Below are 25,795 nucleotides of genomic sequence, written 5' to 3'. Positions count from 1 at the left end.
CTAAAAGTCAAAGATTACAAGAGTGCTTCTTTCTCGGCTTCCACTTCTTTAGATGGAGTCAAATAATAGATGAAACAGTTGAGATCATGTCTGCTTTTGCCAGGGTATTGCTTATTATTTATTTTTCCAGTCTCTCCGCTGCTGTATTCTTCCCACTGAGCAACATTTGCAATAATTTGCTACATTAACAATGCTTCCTTGGGCCTTACTGTACCCGAATTTAAGTTTATTCTACCGTATACAAAAAAAAAGAGTGTATCATGTTGATCCAAAATATTTACATTGCTTACTAGACGAAACTATTTTCTTGGAGTGTGCAATACACAGAATTATTATCTATTCTAACAGGCTGAGTTTGCAAAGCAAGTCAAACTAGAGAAAAAACAAACAACCCTCACAACTCACTAGGTTAATTTGTGCAAATGAAGCCCTTAGTATTTCAGCTGGTCAGATGAAGTGTTTTTTATGTGTAAACAACAAGAAACACATTTTGAAGTATTCCACAGAATTTACTTTATGGACAATGCGGTCTTGTCTCCCACTCTAACCAAATAAATAAATAAGTAATACAGACAATCTGGGGGGAGAAAGAGAAAAGATTGAGGCGGGGGCTGAAAATGTGTTCCATGGCAAATCGGGAATGCCATCTTGCTATCCCGAATCACAAAACAACCTGTGGGGGTACTGTGATGCCGTTTCGAATCCTGAGCACACCGATGCCTTCCACCGCAAAACAGGGACACACAAAATCTCGAAAGTTGTTGTGGAAGGTGTGCAAGTGTTGCGCGATATCAGCGTTAAAAAACGAAAGAGTCCCTTCATCGTAGTCCAGCAAAAGGCCAATCTTCTCGGGAGGAACCGTGATCTTGATGTCGGGTGTCATCCCGTCATTGAGAAATTCATAGAGGTGGCTGCGTAAGGAGAACGAGAGCAGGAGCTTTAAACTGTGGATCAGGAGCTTTAAACTGTGGGTGCCCAACCTTTGCGGCTTGAAGACACAAAATTATTATCTTCAATTCCCAGAATTGGCCCTGGTTGGGAATTCTGGCAGTTGAACTCCACGGGTCTTAAAGTTGCCAGGGTTGGATAAGGTAAAAGTAAAGGTTCCCCTCGCACATATGTGCTAGTTGTTCCCAACTCTAGGGGGCAGTGCTCATCTCCATTTCAAAGCTGAAGAGCCAGCGCTGTCCCAAGACATCTCTGTGGTCATGTGGCCGGCTGGAACCCTCACTGTATTTCAGACATCATTACATTAGAGAGGGTCCAGAGATATTTTACTAGAAGGGTACTCAAATCCTCCGCTCGAAATAAAATTCCCTATACCACCAGGCCTGAAATTTTAGGTCTAGATAGCCTTGAACTACGCTGTCTCCATTCTGACCTAAGCTTAGTTCATAAGATTATTTACCAAAACATTCTACTTCTACCTGTAAATGAAGACTTTAATTTCAACCATAATAACACAAGGGCTATCAATAGATTTAAACTCAGTGTAATTCACTCTAACCTTAATTGTAGAAAATATGACTTTTGCAATAGAGTAGTAAATGTCTGGAACACTCTACCTGATCCTGTTGTTAGTCTCTCTAATCCCAAATACCTTTTACCTTAAACTGTCTACCATGGACTTTTCATGTTTCTCAAGAGGTCCCTAAGTGGGCATGCAGAAGAGTACCAGCATGCCTACTGTCCCTGTCCTACTGTCCCCAATTATATGTAATCATTCTATGTGTTTATGGCTATGTTTTGCCTATTTATATCCTTTTTTTTGTGCCAATTTTTTTTTCATGTGTCCATGTCTATGTCTATACTGTTACTTGTTTCCTTGTTCTTGTTGATGAACAAACAAACAGATGCCAAAGGCGCATGGAACACTGTTACCTTCCCATCAAAGGTGATCCCTATTTTTCTACTTGCCTTTTTTATGGGCTTTTGAACTGCTAGGTATGCAGAAGCTGGGACAAGTAATGGGAGCTCACCCCGTTACGTGGCACCAGGGATTCGAACCGCTGAACTGCCGACCTTTCGATTAACAAGCTCAGCGCCTCAGCCACTGAGCCACCGCATCCCTTGCCAAGGTTGGATATCCTTGCTCTAAATGGTAAATTGGTTTTAGCAAGACCTCCCCAAGGTGCTTTTTCAAGAAGCAACTGGAGTTTCTACTTTTTCCTTGAAGACGTTTCGCTTCTCATCCAAGAAGCTTGTTCAGCTCTGGCTGGATGGTGGGGAATGGAAGGATTTATACGGATTCAGGATTCAGTCAGAGCTGAAGAAGCCCCTTGGATGAGAAGCGAAACATCTTCAAAGAAAAACCCAAAAATGCCTCTTGAAAAAGCACCTTTGGGAACAACCATGACCTGGATAACTGAGAATCTCCATAGATGTCTAATAAGGGAAAAAGTTGCCCATTTCCAGCAGATCTAATAGCCCACAAGCTTTCCCAGGAAAGGATCTACTATTATAGACCTGCACTCCAAACCTTGAGATGTTCACCAAGAAGTTCTCTTCAGGAGAAACTGCATCTATATATGCATATCTGAGCCTCTTTGTCCCCCCTGAGTTTAAAGAGATTCAGGAAAATTGGATGACCGCGCTACTATATTATTACTGTACTATTTTTTGGAGTATAAAATGCTCCTTTTTCACCTCTAAAAGGGGGTGAAAATTTGGGTGTATCTTATACACCGAATGTAGCCCCGCCCACCCACTGGCCTCCACCCTTTGGCCTCTGCCTCCCAGCAATTTACCTCCTTGCAGCAAGCAGCAAAAAGAAACAGCCCGTTTCAGCTTCAGCACAGCCTAATTAGCACAAGTTGATTGTCCCTTGGATCGGCCTCCCGACTCTCAGCTGTTTCAGGCTGCAGGGATTGCCATGGCCTATTGCTGCGCGGACCTCTGCCGCTTGCTGCAAGGATGTAAATTGCTGGGAGCAGATTTTTTTTTTCTTGTGCTAATCAAGCTATGCTGAAAACGAAAATGAAAGTAAAGCAGGCTGGTTGCTGTTTGCTGCAACGAGGCAAAATTGCTGGGAGGCAGAGGCAGATGTTTTTTTCTTGTTTTCCTCACCCAAAAAAATAGGTACGTCTTATAGTCTGGAGCACCTTAGACTCCGAAAAATACGGTAAGTTGTTTTTCAGAAGGCGATGATCTCCTATCTATAATATGGAACCAGGTTAAGTTATGCCTAATTTGTCAGGCAGAAGGCAAATAATTATAGCCCCTGATTTCTTTTCTTAGGAGGCATCTCTGAAGTTGGGTAGGGAACAGGGGTGGGCTGCTGGGGTTCGCAGGGATTTGGGAGAACCTCTAGCTAAGGGATGCGGTGGCTCAGGGGCTAGGATGTTGAGCTTGTCAATCGAAAGGTCGGCAGCTCGGTGTTTCGAATCCCTAGCGCTGCCGTGTAACAGGGTGAGCTCCCGTTACTTGTCCCAGCTTCTGCCAAACTAGTAGTTTCGAAAGCACGTAAAAATGCAAGTAGAAAAAATAGGGAACACCTTTGGTGGGAAGGGAAAAGCATTCCGTGCGTCTTTGGCGTTGAGTCATGCCGGCCACATGACCACGGAGTCGTCTTCGGACAGCGCTGGCTCTTCGGCTTTGAAACGGAGATGAGCACCGCCACCTAGAGTTGGCAACGACTAGCACATATGTTTGAGGGGAACCTTTACCTTTACCTTTACCTAGCTAAGATTCTGTGCAGTTCAGAGAAACCCCCAAATCCCACTCCTGGCTGGCCCTGCCCACCTCACCCCTCCCCTCCCAGGAGTCCCCACGTGGCCTGTTTTGGATACTGGTAAGTGCAGGTCACGTGTGGAGGGGTGGGTGGAAAACGAGCCTACAGGAAGTTCGGGAAGGAAGGAAGTTTGGGCCTGTTTCTGGCCTCCAGAGGGCCTCCGGAGCCTGGGGAGGCTATTTTCACCCTCCCGGAGGCTCGAGGAAAGCCTGCGGAGCCCAGGGAGGGCAAAAACACCGCCTCCCCGCTGTGGTGCAGGAGGTCGACTAGGCCACGCCCACCATGGCCACACCCACCCAGCAACCGGGCAGAGAATCCCTTGCCAAAATTTTGGAAGCCCACCCCTGGTAGGGAACTGGGACTTTGCAACACCACTCCCGGCATTGTTTGAGTTTATGAGATGTATTGTTCTTGATGTGGCCCTCAGCTGTTTAGGAAACCCACAGAAAATAAGGGTAACTTGCAGTATCAAATCTTGCAAGCTGGTAGCAACGTCATCCCAAGGGTTAAGATTAAACTGTACCTGGAGGAAGTAATGGTGTGCTTCATACACCAGGAGGAGTGGCTTTGGCCCAAATAATCGTCTCTCGGTACATTTTCAAAAGCCACCCCAATGCAATATTCGGTATTCTCATCAACATCAACCTCCCAGTAATGTTTTCCCCGGAATGGGATCGGGTATCCCAACACAGCAATGGATCTGGCAAAAAGAGAGAGAGAGGGAATGTGGGTCAAGATACCGATTTTCTTAACGGAGTTGAGTCATCTTCTGCATCGTCTCTTATCCCCCAAATTGGGCATTAGTTAAGTTATGGATAAAAGGATTGGATTTTTGAGATTTCCAGAAATGGCGGAATGACAATTAAACAAGGAAATCTGGAATGTCACAGGAATTGGACATGTCCAGCTTGAGATGCTTGGAGTAGGATTTTTTGTTTTATTCCCCATTCAAGTTGTCAACTCTCTTCGTTTTGCGAGAGACCATAAGATCCGAACTTGGGAGCTGTCATGAAAAAGTCTTCAACTCCAAATTAAGGTGAACCTGGAACTGTTGGAGAAGGAGTGACAGAGCTAGCGTGGAGTCAAAAGAGGAATCAGCTTAGAGCCTGTATGTAGCCACAATCGGATTGAGTCCAACTTCTCTTGAATTCCATTGGCCCTTATCTAGTGTCAAGATTGTCCTAACCATTTTTGAGTAGATTCCTGTGGATAGGCATGATTAGTAATACATCAGTTTGATCAGAACTTCACATGTGGTCCTGAATGTTCGTTTCTGACAGGAGTCACAAGACAGCTTTCCCAGCTGATCTTGGCCATGAGCCAGAAAGTATTTGGAGAGAGGATCTTGAATGATCAATTATGAGTAGCAATATCAATGTTATTATCCACTCTACCCATGATGTCAAACCTATGGCATGCATGCCCAAACTAACAAACAGAGCCATGTCACCTGGCATGCGCGGCATTGCCAGTTCCCTTCCGGGTTTGTGGCATGCATGTGTATGCAACAATCAGCTGGTCTTCCATTTTCCGGTGCGAGCATGCGTGCCGGCCAGCTGATTGGCGCTTGGGCATGCACGGCAGTAACCGGAAAACTTGCTGGCCGGCGTGCAACCCCTATGGCTGTTTTTCATCGTTTGCTTTGAGCTATGGCAAACCGTTTAACACTCTCCAAAGGGCATTTTCAGAGGTCCTGGGTCCTTTTTAAAGAAAGGATCATGAAGCAATAAAACGGGATTAAGAAAGAACACAGATGAAGCCTAAAGAACCCAAACCTTGTAAAACTGTCTTCACCAAAGGATGCATCACTTTGGGCAAGCTTGGCTTCGTGGCAGGCCAATGTCAGCCCATCTTCCAGGATGGACAACAAGGGATGAGCTGTCTTTTCATTGAGGGTGAATACAGTTCCTGTAGGACAAATGAAATCTGGTTGTTAACTATTCAGTCCAGGGCTGGGCTGCTAGGGGTTCGCAGGGGTTCGGGAGAACCTCTAGCTAAGATTCTGTCCAGTTCAGAGAACCCCCAAATCCCACTCCTGGCTGGCCCTGCCCACCCCATTCCACCCCTCCCAGGGGTCCCCACATGGCCCATTTTGGATGCAGGTGAGTGCAGGGCGCACGGAGGCTCGGGAGGGTGAAGAACGGGCCTTCCAGAAATTCAGAAAGGCTGGAAATGGGCGCTTCCAGCCTCCAGAGGACCTCTGGAGCCTGGGAGGCAGTTTCGCCTCCTGGGTGGTTGAGACCCCCAGACTTTTAGTCATGGGGGACTTTAACTTGCCATCTTCCGGCTCGTCATCGACAGCTGCTCGGGAGTTCACGGCTTCCATGACGGCCTTGGACCTGACTCAAGTAGTTGATGGCCCTACTCACATTGGGGGTGGCACTCTGGATCTGATTTTTATCTCTGGTCAGTGGCTGAGAGATCTGGATTTGAAGGAAATAGGTATTGAACCTCTGTCATGGTCAGATCACTCTTCTTCGCCTGGACTTTCTGACCGCCACTCAACACCGCAGGGAGACGGAGCCAGCACGCTGGCCCCGACCCAGGCGCCTGATGGACCCTGAGAGGTTCCGGACGGAGCTTGGGCCATTTCCTGAGGGTCTGGCTCACGACACGGCTGAGGAACTGGTTGCGGCCTGGGAACGGGCCGCGGCGGGGGCCTTAGATCGTGTCGTGCCTTTGCGGCCTCTGACCCGGCGCAGGTCCCAAACGGCTCCTTGGTTCTCCGAGGAGCTGAGGGGGATGAAGCGCCGGAGAAGACGCCTGGAGAGTTCTTGGAGGTCCAGCCGCTCCGAGGCTGATCGGACACTAGTGAAGTCCTATACTAGGACTTACCTAGTGGCACTGAGGGAAGCGAGGCGTTGCTACGCCTCCTCCCTCATTGCGTCGGCAGATAACCGCCCAGCCGCCCTGTTTCGGGTGGCTCGTTCCCTCCCTCATCAGGGGGAGCGGGATGACCCGGTGCAGGGACGTGCTGAGGAGTTTAACGGTTATCTATACGATAAAATCGTTCAGCTTCGGGACGGTTTGGACCAAAATTGCAGTGGCCCAGGGGAGGCGTCCGAGGGTGGTCTTGGTGATATTTTATGGGATGAGTTTGACCCTGTGGCTCCCGAGGACATGGACAGGTTGTTGGGTAGGTTGAATGCCACCACATGTTTACTGGACCCGTGCCCCTCCTGGCTGGTGCTGGCCACCCAGGAGGTGACACGAGGCTGGCTCCAGGCAATTACGAGCGCCTTGGTGGAGGAGTCTTCCGCCGCCTTGAAAGAGGCGGTGGTGAGACCCTCCTCAAGAAGCCTGCCTTGGACCCAGCTGTTTTAGGTAATTATCGTCCGGTCTCCAACCCGCCGCGAAGGTTGTAGAGAGTATGGTGGCATATCAGTTTCCTTACACCTGGATGAAACTGTCTATCTAGACCTGCTCCAGTCCGGTTTCCGCCCGGTTACAGCACGGAGACGGGTTTGGTCGCGTTGGTGGATGATCTCTGGAGGGCCAGGGATAGGGGGTGTTCCTCTGCCCTGGTCCTATTAGACCTCTCAGCGGCTTTTGATACCATCGACCATGGTATCCTGCTGCGCCGGTTGGAGGGATTGGGAGTGGAGGCACCGCTTATCGGTGGTTCTCCTCCTATCTCTCCGATCGGTCGCAGACGGTGTTGACGGGGGCAGAGGTCGGCCCGAGGCGCCTCACTTGTGGGTGCCGCAGGGTCGATTCTCTCGCCTTTGTTCAACATCTATATGAAGCCGCTGGGTGAGATCATCAGTGGCTTCGTGTGAGGTACCAGCTGTACGCTGATGACACCCAGCTGTATTTTTCCACACCGGCCACCCCAATGAAGCTATTGAAGTGCTGTCCCGGTGTCTGGAAGCCGACGGGTCTGGATGGGGAGAAACAGGCTCAAGCTCAATCCTCCAAGACAGAGTGGCTGTGGATGCCGGCATCCCGGTACAGTCAGCTGCAACCGCGGCTGACTGTTGGGGCGAGTCATTGGCCCCGACGGAGAGGGTGCGAACTTGGGCGCCCCCCGGGATGAACGGCTGTCCTTTAAAGATCTTTTGGCACCCGCCTCCAGGAGAGCTTTTTACCAGGTTCGCCTGGTACGCCAGTTGCGCCCCTTTCTGGACCGGGATGCCCTATGCACGGTCACTCACGCCTCGTGACGCCTCGCCTGGATTACTGCAATGCTCTCTACATGGGGCTCCCTTGAAGGGCATCCGGAGACTGCAGTTAGTCCAGAATGCGGCTGCGCTGGTGATAGAAGGAGCCCTCGTGGCTCCCGGGTGACACCTATCCTGCGCAGACTGCACTGGCTACCTGTGGCCTTCCGGTGCGCTTCAAGGTGTTGGTGACCACCTTTAAAGCGCCCATGGCATAGGACCGGGCTATTTACGGGACCGCCTTCTGCTACCGAATACCTCTCACCGACCCGTGCGCTCTCACAGAGAGGGACTCCTCAGGGTGCCGTCAGCTAGGCAGTGCTGCCTGGCGACGCCCAGGAAGGGCCTTCTCTGTGGGGGCTCCCGCCCTCTGGAACGAGCTCCCCCCAGGACTTCGCCAACTCTCGGACCTTAGAACCTTCCGTCGTGAGCTTAAAACACACTTATTTAGGTGCGCAGGACTGGACTAGGTTTTTTAGATTTTTAAATTTTTGAAATTTTAAATTTTATATTGATTTTAATTGGTTTTGGTAATCAGGCTGGTTAGAATAAGTTTTTTATTTGTGTTTTAATCTGTATTTATATGTCCTTTTATATGCCTGTTAACCGCCCTGAGTCCCTCGGGAGATAGGGCGGTATACAAATGTGATCAATAAATAAATAAATAAATAAATAAACATGTGGTCCTGAACGTTCGTTTCTGACAGGAGTCACAAGACAGCTTTCCCAGCTGATCTTGGCCATGAGCCAGAAAGTATTTGGAGAGAGGATCTTGAATGATCAATTATGAGTAGCAATATCAATGTTATTATCCACTCTACCCATGATGTCAAACCTATGGCATGCATACCCAAACTAACAAACAGAGCCATGTCACCTGGCATGCGCGGCATTGCCAGTTCCCTTCCGGGTTTGTGGCATGCATGTGTATGCAACAATCAGCTGGTCTTCCATTTTCCGGTGCGAGCATGCGTGCCGGCCAGCTGATTGGCGCTTGCGCATGCACGGCAGTAACCGGAAAACTTGCTAGCCGGCGTGCAACCCCTATGACTGTTTTTCATCGTTTGCTTTGAGCTATGGCAAGCCGTTTAACACTCTCCAAAGGGCATTTTCAGAGGTCCTGGGTCCTTTTTAAAGAAAGGATCATGAAGCAATAAAACGGGATTAAGAAAGAACACAGATGAAGCCTAAAGAACCCAAACCTTGTAAAACTGTCTTCACCAAAGGATGCATCACTTTGGGCAAGCTTGGCTTCGTGGCAGGCCAATGTCAGCCCATCTTCCAGGATGGACAACAAGGGATGAGCTGTCTTTTCATTGAGGGTGAATACAGTTCCTGTAGGACAAATGAAATCTGGTTGTTAACTATTCAGTCCAGGGCTGGGCTGCTAGGGGTTCGCAGGGGTTCGGGAGAACCTCTAGCTAAGATTCTGTCCAGTTCAGAAAACCCCCAAATCCCACTCCTGGCTGGCCCTGCCCACCCCATTCCACCCCTCCCAGGGGTCCCCACATGGCCCATTTTGGATGCAGGTGAGTGCAGGGCGCACCGGAGGCTCGGGGAGGGTGAAGAACGGGCCTTCCAGAAATTCAGAAAGGCTGGAAATGGGCCCGTTTCCAGCCTCCAGAGGACCTCTGGAGCCTGGGGAGGCAGTTTTCGCCCTCCTGGAGGCTTGAGGAAAAAGCACCAACTCACCCTGCGGTGGTACAGGAAGCCGATTAGGCCACACCCATCATGGCCACGCCCATCCAGCAACTGGGCAGAGAATCCCTTGCTAAAAATTTTGAAGCCCACCCCTGCATATACCATCTCTCGATTTCCCCTCTCCCCCCACCCGCCTCTTTCTGGTTATTTCTGGAAATGAAGTAAAATAATTTTAAAAAGCACCCACTAGAAGCAATGTAAAAGAAGGATGCCACCATCTGCAAAATGTACCTGCTAAGAGTACATTCTTACTACCTGTGCTGAGGACAGAAGCTGGCTCACTCCTTTCACTCGATCCTCCTATATTGAGGGCCTTCACAAATAGAAGGTAACTCTGTTTTGGCTCCAGCTGAATCAACGCCTCACAATTTGGAATTCCAACCACAGATCTGGGGAGCAAAAACGGGGGGGGGGGAAGTTTAGTCACATTTGAAAGGAGGAATAAGGGTGTTTGTTTTTTTGTTTTGTTTTTTGTGATCCTGGGAATCTTAGAAAGAGTTAGGCAAGAAAAACAAAATGCACAGGTACACAGGAGTGAAATGCTCCCAGTTCGGACCGGATCACCCGATCCGGTAGCGATGGCGGCGGGTGGTTCGGAGAACTGGTAGCAAAAATCCCTGCCACCCCCCCATGCCCAGCTGACCCGAGCGATCATCAGAGGGTTTTTTTTTAACTTTTAAAAGCATTTTTCTTCGGCCAAAAAAATGCTTTTAAAAGTAAAAAAAAAACCCTCTGATGATCGCGTGGCTCAGCTGGGATAATCAGAGGCTTTTAAAAGCATTTTTTTACAACCTCTTTGGCTGTTGTAGAAAAAATGCTTTTAAAAGTAAAAAAAAAAGTTGGCCACGCCCACCCAGTCACATTACCCCACACACACACACCAAGCCACGCCCACAGAACTGGTAGTAACCAATTTTACCTGTACCCCTGCAGGTATGGTATATGTGGTACCTAGCTGAATGATAGTAACTGTGAGAGGGATCTTGGAGTCCTAGTGGACAACCATTTAAATATGAGCCAGCAGCTGCTGCCAAAAATGCCAACACGGTTCTGGGCTGCATCAACAGAGGGATACGATTCTACTAAAAAGATCCAGTATATCACTGAATATCACCATGAACTCATGACATGGTACGATACGTGCCGATCAAACCCCGTGCAACTTACTCAATGAGAATTTCGCCTCCATCTTCACCAGCCATCTTAGACAATTCAACGGTGTAGGATTCCACAGGATTAGTATTTCCACATTCCCACCGCACCAGTGCAGAGTATTCACAGCTCTGAATTGCCTTCTCTTTGATAACAGGTGGCAAAGGAGCTGAAAACGTAGACCGTACAAGAGTCTTTTGAAGCATTAAAAAAAAAAACGAAAGCTGTTTTTTTGTTGTTGTTGAGTGAAAATCTAAGACTATAAATTGCAGAGACTTGGATCACTAATAAAACATGGGGCCTTGGATTTCTAGGTTGCCTTTCCAGCTGGGAAGAGAATTCAAGGCAATCAACAACCCAAAAGACATCCTAAAACGACTTACCGTATATACTCGAATATAAGCCGATCCGAGTATAAGCCGAGGTCCCCAATTTTACCCCAAAAACTGGGGTAAACTGGGGACTCGAGTATAAGCCGAGGGTGGGAAATGAGGCACCTACCGGTTGGGGAAACCCTCCCTCCCTCAGCTGAGAAGGCTGGCGGCTCCCCCGCCCCGCCCTCTCACTGCACCGGCAGGGCTTCCGTCCGGTAAAATGTGAAAAAGAAAAAAAACTCGAGTATAAGCCGATATACTCGAGTATAAGCCGAGGGCTTAAAAAACAAAACTGAGTATAAGTCAGAGACCCGAGTATAAGCCGTATAGACCCGAGTATAAGCCGAGGGGACGTTTTTCAGCACAAAAAACGTGCTGAAAAACTCGGCTTATACTCGAGTATATACGGTAATTAGAAATTTAGCAGGTTCTGTTTGAAAGCCACGAGGAAAATGACAATATTGATTTAAACTTCTTCTCACCTTTTAGCAGAACTAAAGGAAGACGACAGTTACAACAATTAATCAGTGGAACAACTTGCCTCCAGAAGTTGTGAATCTTCTAACACTGGAAGTTTTTAAGAAAATGTTGGATGACCATTTGTCTGAAGTGGTGTAGGGCATGGGTCTCCAACCTTGGCAACTTTAAGACTTGTGGACTTCAACTCCCAGAATCCCTCAGCCAGCAAAGCTGGCTGAGGAATTCTGGGAGTTGAAGTCCACAAGTCTTAAAGTTGCCAAGGTTGGAGACCCCTGGTGTAGGGTTTCCTGCCTATGCAAGGGGTTGGACTAGAAGACCTCCAAGGTCCTTCCAACTCTGTTATTCTATTCTATTCTAACAGTAGAGGATGTAGATCATTTTTATTATATAATTAAGGTGAAACTTTTTTTAAAAAAAAACCCCACTATCAGTTAAAAAAATTAAATAACCTGATTTTGTGAGAAATATTAGTACCTAAAGTCGGTGCCATCTGGATAAACCTTCAAGAATAGGATTGTGATCTTAATCTCTTTCCCACAGTCTACCAAAAAAAAAAAAAATTAGATTTGGGCAGACTGGTCCCCACTTGACATATGTCAATAAAACATTTATTATTTTCCTAAACCTGTGTTTAACTCATAGAATCATCTATTGCAATGTCCTTCCTGTTAAAGACTACTTCAGCTTCAATCGCAACAATACAAGAGCAAACAATAGATTTAAACTTAATGTTAACCGCTTCAATCTTGATTGCAGAAAAGATGACTTCTGTAACAGAGTTGTTAATGCTTGGGACACACTACCTGACTCTGTGGTCTCTTCTCAAAATCCCCAAAGCTTTAACCAAAGACTGTCTACTATTGACCTCACCCCATTCCTAAGAGGTCCGTAAGGGGCATGCATAAGAGCACAAACGTGCCTACCGTTCCTGTCCTATTGTTTTTCTTTCATTATATCCAATTAATATAGTTATTGCATGCTTATGCTTATATATATAACACGAGGAATGACACCAGACCCACACTCACAAGGTCCACACAGGATGTCACCACCGCACATCCACCCAGAAAGCAGACCCAAACCCACACTGATCATGAAGCACGACCACGGACCAGAAGCCAGACCGCAGCTGCAACATTAGCCATTTCAAACCCCTCCAATCCATTCATGCAGCAGACTGACACCCACTATGAAGATGTAGCACGACCACAAAGCCAAACAACAGCTATGCAGCCCACCAGCTCAAATCCCCCTGCAGCACAGACTAGACTGAGCACAACCAAGCCCCCACCAACACAGGACACACCCCCAGCCAATCAGAGCACAGAAAAACCCCCATCCAATCAGAGCACAGCCAAGCTCCCACCCAATCAGTTCAAACCCCCACTAGCAGTTAAAAGGAAGAAACAGCTGCGATCACACATTGCTCCCAGAAGCACGAAGCTGAAGCCTGAAGATGACGAATGAGACTTCGTCGAAACGTCGCCAAGACACTTCCAATTTTACACGGGAGAAAACCCGAACAACCAAAGACCTATATATATATATATATATATGCTTATATTTTATATAGTTACTTTCATGCTTATGCTTATATATACTGTTGTGGAAAAATAAATAAATAAATAAATAAATAAATAAATAAATAAATAAATAAATAAATAAATAAATAAATAATATCAGAAGCCATTTACCTGTCATATACACGGCTCTTTCGCTCTCTGAGCTGACCCCAGCTCTGTTAACTGCCTTCACCCAAAATTCGTATTGTGTGTTTGGCACCAGCTGAGCAACCGTGCAGTAGGTTTCTTTCACATTTAGCTTAAACTCTGCAATTGGAAAGTACAAAGATTATAAGGAGTTCTTTGAAATTGCAACAGATTCTTAAGTAATAGCTGATTTCAAGCAGGAGTAACAGCATCTTATGTTGCAGTCTCTCTCTTTTAAAATTGGTTTGGACTGAAGAAGCCACAAATTGAGGTAGCTCCCAGAAAGACTTTTTGCTAATTTCCAGAGCTCACATTGTCAGGATTGAATGGCCTGAGGGCAAAATAAGAAGTAAAATTGATTAAACTTCTACTAATTAGAGCAAAAAAGGGACATGGTGGTTCAGTGGCTAAGATGCTGAGCTTGTCGATCAAAAGGTTGGCAGTTCAGTGGTTCAAATCCCTAGTGCCATATAACTCCTGTTACTTGTCCCAGGAGTGAGCTCCCGTGACTTGTCCCAGCTTCTGCCAACCTAGCAGTTCGAAAGCACTTAAAAAATGCAAGTAGAAAAATAGGGACCACCTTTGGTGGGAAGGTCACAGCGTTCCGTGCGCCTTTGGCATTTAGTCATGCCGGCCACATGACCATGGAGACATCTTCGGACAGCGCTGGCTCTTTGGCTTCAAAACAGAGATCAGCACTGCCTCCTAGAGTCAGGAACGACTAGCACATATATGCGAGGAGAACCTTTACCTTAATTAGAGCAATCAGGATGCTTAGAAGAAAAGCAGCAGATAAAATCACAGTAAATTCAGCAGGTTGCCAGGACAGAAATGCCACCTTCATTTCTGCCTTGCCAGATCTGCCTCCAGACGGATGTTGTCATGTAGTTAGAGACGTGGGTTTTTTCTTTTTTCATTCTACCTGATCTGGCTTTAGTCTCTTTACCTTCTTCCTCCTTGCTTGATGTATCATTGCTCACTCGCTTGTAATAGAGTTGGTAGCTTTCCACAATATCTTCTGAGAAAAAGCTCCAGCAAACTTTCACAGATGACCCTGTAGCTGAGTTGGGATCTTGAGCGTTCATCACTGGTGCACAAGGGGGTGTAAAAACTACAATCAGAAAGGGAGAAATCAGTTTTAAGATTTTGCAAAAAGAGGACAGGAAACTTCCAAACTTGGGTATTTACTCCTTGGTGAAAACTGCCATGCACCAGGATGGAATTTAACCGAGAAGATGGACTTCCTTTTCTACCAAAATCAACATTACTTCCATGAGCATCTGTGTGAAATGCATTTTGACAGCTAGAAATTTCCTGACAGTTAGAAGAATTAATCAGTGGAACAACTTGCCTGCAGAAGTTGTAAATGCTCCAACACTGGAAATTTTTAAGAAAATGTTGGATAACCATCTGTCTGAGATGGTGTAGGGTTTCCTGCCTGGGCAGCGGGTTGGACTAGAAGATTTATAAATCTTAGTAGCTACGTTTGTTACAAGGAGACAAATTCCTTGTGCATCTAATTACACTTGGCCAAATAAAGTATTCTATTCTATTCTATTCTATTCTATTCTATTCTATTCTATTCCATTCCATTCCATTCCATTCCATTCCATTCCATTCCATCCTACCCTACCCTATACCCTACCCTACCAGTCCCATTCTACTCTACTCTACTCTACTCTACTTTACTCTTTCATTATGTTTCATATTATGTTTCCAACTTCAGTACCCATTAAATCAAATCATTTTTTTCTTGTCATGACCAGACCTATTTTTTTTTTTAATTTGTATTTATATCCTGCCCTTCTCTGAAGACTCAGGGCGGCTTACACTATGTCAAGCAATAGTCTTCATCCATTTGTATATTATATACAAAGTCAACTTATTGCCCCCAACAATCTGGGTCCTCATTTTACCTACCTTATAAAGGATGGAAGGCTGAGTCAACCTTGGGCCTGGTGGGACTAGAACCTGCAGTAATTGCAAGCAGCTGCTGTTAATAACAGACTGCTTTAGACTGTTGAGCCACCAGAGGCCCCTTTTACTTGATTTTTCTTGACCAAGTCTACTTTTTGCTTGGCCTGAGCTACTTGATTGGCCAAACCTACTTTTTGAAGTATGGCTTCCATCGCATCCTCAAAAGCCTATTGTAGCTTTTAGATGAAACATGTCACACATCCCCGAGATTCCTTTCCTTGCCTGATAGAATTCTGCAGCTAGCTGAATACATGGAGATTTCATTTATGAAGATCTTGTCTTTTTCTTTTTCTTTTTGCAAATTGATGGATTGCCCAGATTCGCTGATATGTTGAGAATGCTGTAACTCATGGACGTAGGAAGTTAGAGCAATTCTCCAGTAGTCACTCATGCAGAAGAAACTCTTCCAAATATATAATGATATATTTGGATCTGTTTCTTCTCTGGAGAGGTTTGAGTATTCTAAACCAGGGGTCTCCAACCTTGGCAACTTTAAGACTAGTGGACTTTAACTCCCAGAATTCCTCAGCCAGCGAACTCTGGGAGTTGAAGTCCACAAGTCTTCAAGTTGCCAAGGTTGGAGACCCCTGTTCTAAACTATGCATTTTAAAGCACATCGTCTAGGAAATAATGTCACCAGCTTCCAACTCAATCAACTGTTTGTATTTGGTACCCTATTGGACTTACTTGGAAAAGAGCTAACAGACTCCATGAGTTCCTGAATGTCTGAGAAATGAATGATTCGGTTTTCAAACTCTGCTGGAGTCGATAGGTCTACAGTCACATCCTTTTTCAAGAACGTATGTACTCTGAAAATGCGACCAAAAAAATCAGCATTAGATGGACCGTGTTGAGATTTCCCAAACATTTCTACTATATTATGCATTTAATGCCTGGACTGTACCCTTCAATTCTATCTAGAATCTGTTTGCAAAAAAAAATAAATCAGAAAAAAACAGTATTAAAATCCCAAGTTGGCCAATAAAAATTCTATTCTATTCTATTCTATTCTATTCCATTCCATTCCATTCCATTCCATTCCATTCCATTCCATCCTACCCTACCCTATACCCTACCCTACCAGTCCCATTCTACTCTACTCTACTCTACTCTACTTTACTCTTTCATTATGTTTCATATTATGTTTCCAACTTCAGTACCCATTAAATCAAATCATTTTTTTCTTGTCATGACCAGACCTATTTTTTTTTTTAATTTGTATTTATATCCTGCCCTTCTCTGAAGACTCAGGGCTTACACTATGTCAAGCAATAGTCTTCATCCATTTGTATATTATATACAAAGTCAACTTATTGCCCCCAACAATCTGGGTCCTCATTTTACCTACCTTATAAAGGATGGAAGGCTGAGTCAACCTTGGGCCTGGTGGGACTAGAACCTGCAGTAATTGCAAGCAGCTGCTGTTAATAACAGACTGCTTTAGACTGTTGAGCCACCAGAGGCCCCTTTTACTTGATTTTCTTGACCAAGTCTACTTTTTGCTTGGCCTGAGCTACTTGATTGGCCAAACCTACTTTTTGAAGTATGGCTTCCATCGCATCCTCAAAAGCCTATTGTAGCTTTTAGATGAAACATGTCACACATCCCCGAGATTCCTTTCCTTGCCTGATAGAATTCTGCAGCTAGCTGAATACATGGAGATTTCATTTATGAAGATCTTGTCTTTTTCTTTTTCTTTTTGCAAATTGATGGATTGCCCAGATTCGCTGATATGTTGAGAATGCTGTAACTCATGGACGTAGGAAGTTAGAGCAATTCTCCAGTAGTCACTCATGCAGAAGAAACTCTTCCAAATATATAATGATATATTTGGATCTGTTTCTTCTCTGGAGAGGTTTGAGTATTCTAAACCAGGGGTCTCCAACCTTGGCAACTTTAAGACTAGTGGACTTTAACTCCCAGAATTCCTCAGCCAGCGAACTCTGGGAGTTGAAGTCCACAAGTCTTCAAGTTGCCAAGGTTGGAGACCCCTGTTCTAAACTATGCATTTTAAAGCACATCGTCTAGGAAATAATGTCACCAGCTTCCAACTCAATCAACTGTTTGTATTTGGTACCCTAATGGACTTACTTGGGAAAGAGCTAACAGACTCCATGAGTTCCTGAATGTCTGAGAAATGAATGATTCGGTTTTCAAACTCTGCTGGAGTCGATAGGTCTACAGTCACATCCTTTTTCAAGAACGTATGTACTCTGAAAATGCGACCAAAAAAATCAGCATTAGATGGATCAATTTATATTGATATATTTTCTATTCTATTCTATTCTATTCTATTCTATTCTATTCTATTCTATTCTATTCTTGAGATTTCCCAAACATTTCTACTATATTATGCATTTAATGCCTGGACTGTACCCTTCAATTCTATCTAGAATCTGTTTACAAAAAAAAAATATATCAGAAAAAAACAGTATTAAAATGCCAAGTTAAACATGCTCATTAAGAATTGCAGGCTTCCAAGTAATGTAATATTAAAAAAACAAAAAAGGCCTCAAATAAGGCAGTGTTTCATAGAATAGAGCTGGAAGAGTCCTTGGAGATTTTCTAGTCCAATCCCCTTCTCAAGCAGGAAATCCTATACATTTCAGACAAGTGGCTGTCAATTCTGTCTTTCCTTTTCCCACAGAAACTGACCACTTTATCTTGGACAGTTTGAGCCTTCCAAAACTACAGGTAGGAATGTTGTTGGTTTCTATTTAAAAGATTATAAAGAAAAAGGTAGGCGAGTCTCTACAGCTTCACCTGAAGGCAGGATAAGAGGCAATGGATGGAAGCTAATCAAGGAGAGAAGCAACCTAGAACTAAGGAGAAATTTCCTGACAGTTAGAAAAATTAACCAGTGGAACAACTTGCCTCCGGAAGTTGTGAATGCTCTAACACTGGAAGTTTTTAAGAAGATGTTGGATAACCATTTGTCTGAAATTGTATGGGGGTTGGGGGTTGGACTAGAAGACCTCCAAGGTCCCTTTCAACTCTGTTATTCTGTTACAGTGTCCATCCTCACCAAGACCATATCCCATGCACCCATTTGCTCAGCTGGTTGCAATAGTGACATCCTGGGTAATTTAAAAACTTACATAAAGTTGATATGGAGCTAATCATCCCAAACATAACAGAGCCCATTAACAAATGCTTAGAAGCTGGAAAAGATTCTGTTGATTGAGTCTCCTAGCAAGCCTGACACCAGCATGCTTGAAATTATTTATGTAACCCCTACCCAATATCAATAATTTCAGATTGCAAAACTATAGATGATCAAAAAATGGCACTGCAATAAAAGCCAAATTAGTACCAAACCAGACCAAGAAAAATATTTTCATAATTTTATACAGGCAAAATTATAAGTATTGCTCCCAACAGTAGTATACATTAAGGCCCAATGTTAACATTCTGACAAGATGACTGCAAAAAAGGATGATTATAGAGGGATGGCAACAGAAAGCAAAGCTCTTAAAAATACATATTTCAGTATTACCTGTGAATTGTTGCAACTGCAGTCTGTTGAAGAGAGAGAAATTGGTGAGTCCACTAATATATTACATATATACACAGATGTGTGCATACACACACAAGTGTAATAATGATGCACTGACTTTTTTTTTTCTCCAATTAAAATTGCAGTTATTATTCTCATGGCAAATGTTTCCTCAAACATATATCCTAATGCGTTGAACAAAGTAATTGCCTTAGAGAATTAAAATCTCACAGCAGAGATTGAAATAATGTCTTCATAAACGCCACAAGTTGTCTGATCAAATGGCAGAATAGATCTCTTGTAATGCAAACCCAAAGCGGGGGGGCAAAATGAAAAGACCATCTCAGAAGCCAACTTCACACAGCAAGGTATAATTTTAATAATTTCATAGTAACAATTTCATAATTACGAAATAGTAGCCCCTTTAGCGGAGAATCCAGAACTATTGCTCCTACAGAGCAGTGGTGGGATTCAAATTTTTTTTACTACCAGTTCTGTGGGCATGGCTTGGTGGGCGTGGCTTGGTGGGCATGGCAGGGGAAGGATACTGCAAAATCTCCATTCCCACCCCACTCCAGGGGAAAGTTACTCCAAAATCCCCATTTCTTCCATCTTCTGCGCATGCGCCGGCCTCAAAAATGTGCCTAAATAGGATGGTATAGAGCCAGAGTGGTTCACCCACGATTTTCGCTACCAGTTCGTCTGAACCGGCTGAATACTACTTCTGGTACTACGGAATATTCATTGTTGCAACTAAATCTTTTTTTTTTTTTAAGAAATAAGTGTACTCCTAACATCACCAATGTTATCTTCCTTTATATTTTTCAGCAATCCCTAAAGCAATGGTTTTGAGCCCATTTGAGGTCACATTTCCTCCTGGATCTTTTTTTCTGTCCTGTACCTTGAGGGCTTCTAATTTTTTTTCACCCTGGTCAAGATTTTCGATGGTTTCCATCAGATCTTTGCAAGTATCCAGGTTCTCTCCACAATGGACCAGTTCTTTGTACAAAGCTTCCAGTTTCTCTTTCTTCTCCTCCCCCAAAGCCTGCATATTTTCTTCGTATCGTTGCTCGAGGATCTGTATTATGTCATCGTAACGCTTCTCGAAGTTTTGCTGCTGCCTGGTAAAGTTCTCCTGGAAGGAAATATTTTGGGTTCAGGTGAGCATGCTCAAAGTGCTGGCAATCAAATCTGGAGATTGAGCTAAGAAAAGAAAAGGTTATATGTACTTTTATTTATCCAACACAAATGGTGGGATTCAGCTGGTTTGGGCCTCTTCGGGTGAATTGGTAGTTAAATTGCTGGCTGACCCTATCCCTCCCCTCCCTGCCCCTTCCAGGAGTCTCCACATGCCCCATTTTGGCTCCCAGATAAGTGCAGGGAGGCCTAAAAATGGTAAAGGTTCCCCTCGCATATACGTGGTTGCCGACTCTAGGGGGCGGTGCTCATCTCCGTTTCAAAGTGGAAGAGCCAGCGCTGTCCGAAGACGTCTCCGTGGTCATGTGGCCGGCATGACTCAACAGCAAAGACGCACGGAACGCTGTTACCTTCCCACCAAAGGTGGTCCCTATTTTTTCTACTTGCATTTTTACGTGCTTTCGAAGCTGCTAGGTTGGCAGAAGCTGGGACAAGTAACGGGAGCTCACCCCGTTACACAGCAGCACTAGGGATTCGAACTGCTGAGCTGCCAACCTTTCGATCGATAAGCTCAACGTTCTAGCCCCTGAGCCACAGCGTCCCTCCGCAGGGAGGCCTACTAGGCCCAAAATGGGGTGTGGGGGTCCAGTGCCCCCCCCGCGGCCCATTTTCGCTCCCAGGAGGCTTCAGGGAGGTCATTAGGGTAGAGAACCGATTGTTAAATTATTTCAATTCCACCACTATCCAACACCAATTTAACCCTCATGGAACTGGAGTTAAGTTCTGGGAATTAGAAAATGCTGGACTGCCAGAGAAAAATAGGAGAATTATTAAAAGGATATCTTAAGGGAGGAATGACCAAACAATCTTCCAGATATCTACTGACAATTGGATCTATGGCAATGACACTCAAATATATCTGACTAGATTAGAGAAGGCTGTAGTCTTTACTCATTAACCAAAAAGTTCCTTTTTATGACCCTGTAGTCTTTATTCGGGATAAGATATTGAAAATATTGCTTTGACCAAAATAGTTTTTCATTTGGATAGTCTTCCACTTGGTTTTGTCTGGCTCCAGTTTCTGATTATAAGCACACCTCTACCAGAAGTGAGATGCTGTCAGTGGCAAGTATAGAGCCAATTGCAATCTCAATAAATATTTAAAAAGAATACGGGTTTTTCCTTCGAGGTAGGAATGAAGGTGTAAAGTGGTATTAATAGGACAGGCCAACAACCTTGGATTCCTGGAGTTAACAATATTTGTCTCATTGCTACATTTTTATTAGTTTATGATAGTGTAAAATAGAAATTTTAAGAAGTAATAGAAAACTTGAGGAGATGGAAACTGAAAAAACAAGGAGTAAAGAGGGGGGTAAAGAAAGAAAAAGGCACCAACTTCCATCTCTCTTTAGCACAGTAGAAGATAACAACATCACAACCTCAACTTTTACACAACTGTATATATCAGCCATTTCCATAGCAACAAACCTATCTAATCAACAAAAACAAAATCAAAGTTTCGTTTCCCCCCACCCCCCATTGCGAGCACAAAACCCAGAAGCAATTTTCAAATAGAAACAAAATTAAGTATATCCTTTTTTTTAGATAAAGGGATCAACTGAGCCATCTCTGCTTCTCCTGGTGAAATTCTGACCTGTGATGCGGCACAACAATACAATTTGAACCGTTTGAGAACCTAAATCTGAAGTCTCTGACTTACTAAGAAACAATCCATCACACCTTCTTCTTTGTCCATGCATGAGATGGCAAGATCTCTGGAACGAACTTCCCCCTGGCCTGCGTCAAGTGCCTGATCTTCGGACCTTCCGTCGTGAGCTCAAAACATATTTATTTATTAAAGCGGGACTGGCATAATTAGTGTTGAATTTTAATTGGGTATTCTTAATTATTTTAAATTTTTAAATCTAAATTTTAATAATCAGCCTTTAAAAATTGCTCTTTTTAAATGTTGTTTTAAATTGTATATATTTTGTTTTTATTCTGGCTGTACACCGCCCTGAGTCCTTCGGGAGAAGGGCGGTATAAAAATTTAATAAATAAATAAAAAATAAAAAAATAAATAAGAGGCCGAGGGTGGACCTTCCTTTCCAGTTCACTTAGAATCATGAACTTAACCAAGGGTGGGCTGCTGGGGGTTCGGGAGAACCTCTAGCTAAGATTCTGTGCAGTTCGGAGAACCCACAAATCCTCACTCCTATCTGGCCTTACCCACCCCACCCCTTCCAGGCCCACGTGGCCCGTTTTGAATGCATGTAAGTGCAGGGTGTGTGCAGAGCCTAGGGGAGGCCAAAAAAAGGGCCTACCAGAAGTTTGGGAAGGCTGGAAATAGGCCCATTTCTGACCTCCAGAGGGCCTCCAGAGCCTGGGGAGGCCGTTTTTGCTCTCCCGGAGGCTCAAGGAAAAAAAGGCAAAGAACCCCTTGCTAAAATTTTTGAAGCCCACCCCCGAACTTAACCCATGAGAGCATCTTACCTCTACTGTAATAAAAATTTCCTCCAAGTGGCTAGCAAAACTCTCCAGGTGAGCGATTTGGTCTTCCAATCGGCCAATGTTTTTCTGAAGTGCATCCTTTCAAAACAAAAAGCAGTTAAGAGTCTTGCAGCCTCGCTAGCCAAATGCTTCCTGCTTCCCTACCTGGATCGGCTTTACGCGGTCCTCACCTTTGCGATATACACCACAGCCGCGAGAGACATGACTTCGTGCTCTTGATGGTCGTTATTCTTGCTATTGAAAGGTGTCACTGGAACACAGCAAGTAATGCAATATAGTTCTTTCTCTTGGTAGGACCGTCGGCTCGCCTCCTTGTCCTCAAGAACATCATTGTCACTCTTCTCATTATTCTCTCGCTCATGGCCTGTGGGTTGCTGATCCCCAGACTCCAAATGGGGTGCACCTTGCTTCTCGGCATCTTGTGTTGCCCCCTTTTCATGCGGAGATAGATCTCGCCTTCGAAACGGTTCCTCGGGAAAGAAATCTTCAAGGGAGTCATAAAGCCCCGAATGATAAAACCTGGGACTGTCTGGCTCCTCCTTTTTCAGCGGAGAGTCCATGATGGAGAAGGAATATTGGACGCCAAGTCAGCAGGCCGAGAAAAGGTCTTGCGTGCTGTTCCTGTTCCACCTTCCTGTTAAGAAAACAATAAAAGTACAACATGCAATGGAATTTATGCTTAACGTCTCAAAAAGCCAAAGAGGTTGAAGTCAGAGGTGGGCTGCTGGGGGGTTGGCAGGGGTTCGGGAGAACCTCTAGCTAAGATTCTGTGCAGTTCAGAGAACCCCCAAATCCCACTCCTGGATGGCCCCACCCACCCTGCCCCACCCTGCCCCTCCCAGGAGTCTCCACACAGCCCATTTTGGATGCAGGTAAGTGCAGGGCGCGCACAGAGGCTCAGGGAGGGCGAAAAACAGGCCTACTGGAAGTTCAGGAAGGCCGGAAATGAGCCCGTTTCGGCCTCCAGAGGGTCTCCAGAGCCTGGGAGAGGCCGTTTTCTCACTCACAGAGGCTCGAGAAGCCTCCAGAGCCTGGTGAGAGCAAAAATGCCCCCCGCATCCTGCTGTAATACAGGAGGCTAACTAGGCCAGACATACCATGGCCACATCCACCCAGCAATCGGGCACAAAACCCCTTGCTAAAAATTTTGAAGCCCATTTTTGAAGTTGAGTAATATCAAGGATCCCAAGGAAATCCAACGAGACTGGAAATACTGCGAACTGGACATAACATTTGGAAACACCAACCTACTCCCATTCTCTTGCCAAGAAAAAAAAATGCATAGATGTACTTTGGAGTTATCAGGATGCACCATGAAGAATTAGATGTCTAGAAAGCAGATAATAAGGAACAAAAAAAATGCAGAAACTCCAGTTAATTTCCTGATAACCAGAGGTTGCTGGGTTGGGACAATGATATTATGTAGGTGAAGTTCTATCATATATTCAGATGGACTTAGTATTTTTAGCCTCTTTCCTTCTTGGGTTGATTTTTTTTCCTTTAAAAAACACATCATTTTGGGCTTCCACCAGTGTAGTTTTTCTCTTTCAGAATGATAGAAAACCAGGTTACCAGTTCTAAGCCAATGTGGTCTATGGGGGCCTCAGAACTTCGTTTGCTCTTAAGGGCTGCAAGGAAAGCATATGGCTAACTTTTCCTTCTGATTGAACTTTGCATACTAACTTAGTGTGACAAAGACAGAGTTCTGAGTGGTGGGCTGCTACCGGTTCGGGAGAACCAGTAGTTCTGATCAGCATCTGGCCCCACCCATATAATCGACAGGTTTTTGATGCTGTGTGCCGGGCCGGAAGGCGCACGCTCACATTTTTGGTTTCGAGTGAACCAGTTGTTACAACTGGGAGCAGCCCACCACTGAATGCAGCCTCATAGCACTCCTGTCCCTGCTCAAACCAAGGGAAAAAAAATAATAAGAGTAAATAACAACAGCAAGGGACAGAATCCAACAATATAAATCTTTAAAACGGATTCTAAATAGAGAGCAAAATTTCCTTCTTTTTCTAGTAGCCTTCCATTAAAGGTTGCTCCTATCAGGCAGGCAGTCGAAGAAATGCTAAACACCATCATATAGTATAAAGCCAAGCATTTGTTTCAGTTTGATTTATAAAACATAAACGCTAAGGAGACATCCAAACATTATTTTTCCTACAGGCATGTGGGAAAACACTTGTGTTGGAGCACCGTAAAGGAAACGCAACTGTTCGATTGCCCCTAATTGCAATTGATCAGCAATGAGATCTTCAGGAAAAATTGTGCCCTGGGAACAACTACATCCAAACGCAGACGTGGCACTTTTAAGCAGCTTAACTTGAAAAATTTGCATCCTTATGAAAGCGAGGAATTATGAACACTTGCCTTTTTTCAGTTAAGGATCCATCATTTCTTCTTACGGTCAAATGATGGTGACGCATTTCGGTTCCTCCATATCAAAAACTTGATTTTCCAAACCTTGCCATCTTCCTGTAACTGAAAACTTAGTGCTGTAACATTAGACAAGGGTATCCATCGTGTCCCGTCCTCCCCCATGAATAGCATGCCTGCTATTAGCAAGGGAGCAAAGATAGATCAGCACCTGTCTCTAAAGCTCCCTTAAATGTCATGGCAGAAAATGTCAAATCCAAATCCTAATGAAAACATTGAGGCCTGAAAGTGTTGAATCCCAGAGAGACCCATGTTAAAAATGTTTTCTTTAAACCCTCTGGAAGAACTGTGAAGATGGAGAGAATTGGGAATTAATACACTCCATATTTCGGGTTTTCTCCCACGTAAAATTGGAAGTGTCTTGGCAACGTTTCGACAAAGTCTCATTCGTCATCTTCAGGCTGGTGTTTACAGCTGTAAACACCAGCCTGAAGATGATGAATGAGACTTCGTCGAAACATCACCACAACACTTCCAATTTTATGTGGGAGAAAACCCGAATAACCAAAGACCTACATATATATATATATATATGGTTCTGATCTTCTATTTATTCATGTAGTAGGGCTGTATTGCTATTTATCCTTCTTATCTTTTCTATTACCTTCTGGTATCTTATGATTTATCACTTTGTTCTTTGCATCTCATGATTTATTAATATATCTTATGATTTACGATTTACAATTTATCACTTCGTTGTTTGTATGTACACGAGAACTTATGCACCAGAGGCAAATTCCGGTCACACTTAGCCAATAAGGAAGAATTCTATTTGCGGGCGACTAGCAAAGATCTACAATTTTATATTTGTATTAACACAATCTGGGGGTACCTGTGTCTGATCTTGAGCAAACACAATCCTTCCCCAGAGAAGCTATAAAGTATCACAAACCTCTGTGTAAAACTGTATCTCTAATTCAATTGGGCTT

General features: G+C 44.5%; 1 protein-coding gene across 1 annotated transcript; it reads right to left on the bottom strand.

The window, feature by feature from the left end:
* Nucleotides 1-84: 84 nt before the first annotated feature.
* Nucleotides 85-25,243, bottom strand: FSD2 (fibronectin type III and SPRY domain containing 2). The gene is made up of 13 exons (XM_058156049.1): nt 24,797-25,243; nt 22,598-23,057; nt 22,410-22,505; nt 19,681-19,914; nt 18,780-18,802; nt 17,375-17,496; nt 14,253-14,417; nt 13,292-13,426; nt 10,759-10,912; nt 9,847-9,980; nt 9,093-9,225; nt 4,254-4,430; nt 85-911 (listed from the first exon to the last, which is right to left on the bottom strand). The coding sequence occupies exons 2-13, from the start codon at nt 22,985-22,987 to the stop codon at nt 662-664; spliced, it is 2,013 nt and encodes a 670-aa protein (XP_058012032.1). The 5' UTR covers nt 22,988-23,057; nt 24,797-25,243; the 3' UTR covers nt 85-661.
* Between the last annotated feature and the right edge of the window lie 552 nt (nt 25,244-25,795).

The sequence above is a fragment of the Ahaetulla prasina genome, chromosome 13 (assembly GCF_028640845.1).
Source record: "Ahaetulla prasina isolate Xishuangbanna chromosome 13, ASM2864084v1, whole genome shotgun sequence".
NCBI classification, from domain to species: Eukaryota; Metazoa; Chordata; class Lepidosauria; order Squamata; family Colubridae; genus Ahaetulla; species Ahaetulla prasina.
The sequence above is the reverse complement of the archived record's forward strand: the minus strand, read 5'-3'. Positions and strand labels throughout refer to the sequence as shown.

Bases quoted from the DNA above. Each gene is read 5' to 3' on its own strand.
- FSD2 (XM_058156049.1), bottom strand. From the start codon at position 22,987: ATGGACTCTCCGCTGAAAAAGGAGGAGCCAGACAGTCCCAGGTTTTAT. The intron at 22,506-22,597 runs GTGAGGACCGCG...TTGTTTTGAAAG, and splicing joins CTGTGGTGTATATCGCAAAG to GATGCACTTCAGAAAAACAT. The intron at 17,497-18,779 runs GTAATACTGAAA...TCGCATTTTCAG, and splicing joins GCAGTTGCAACAATTCACAG to AGTACATACGTTCTTGAAAA.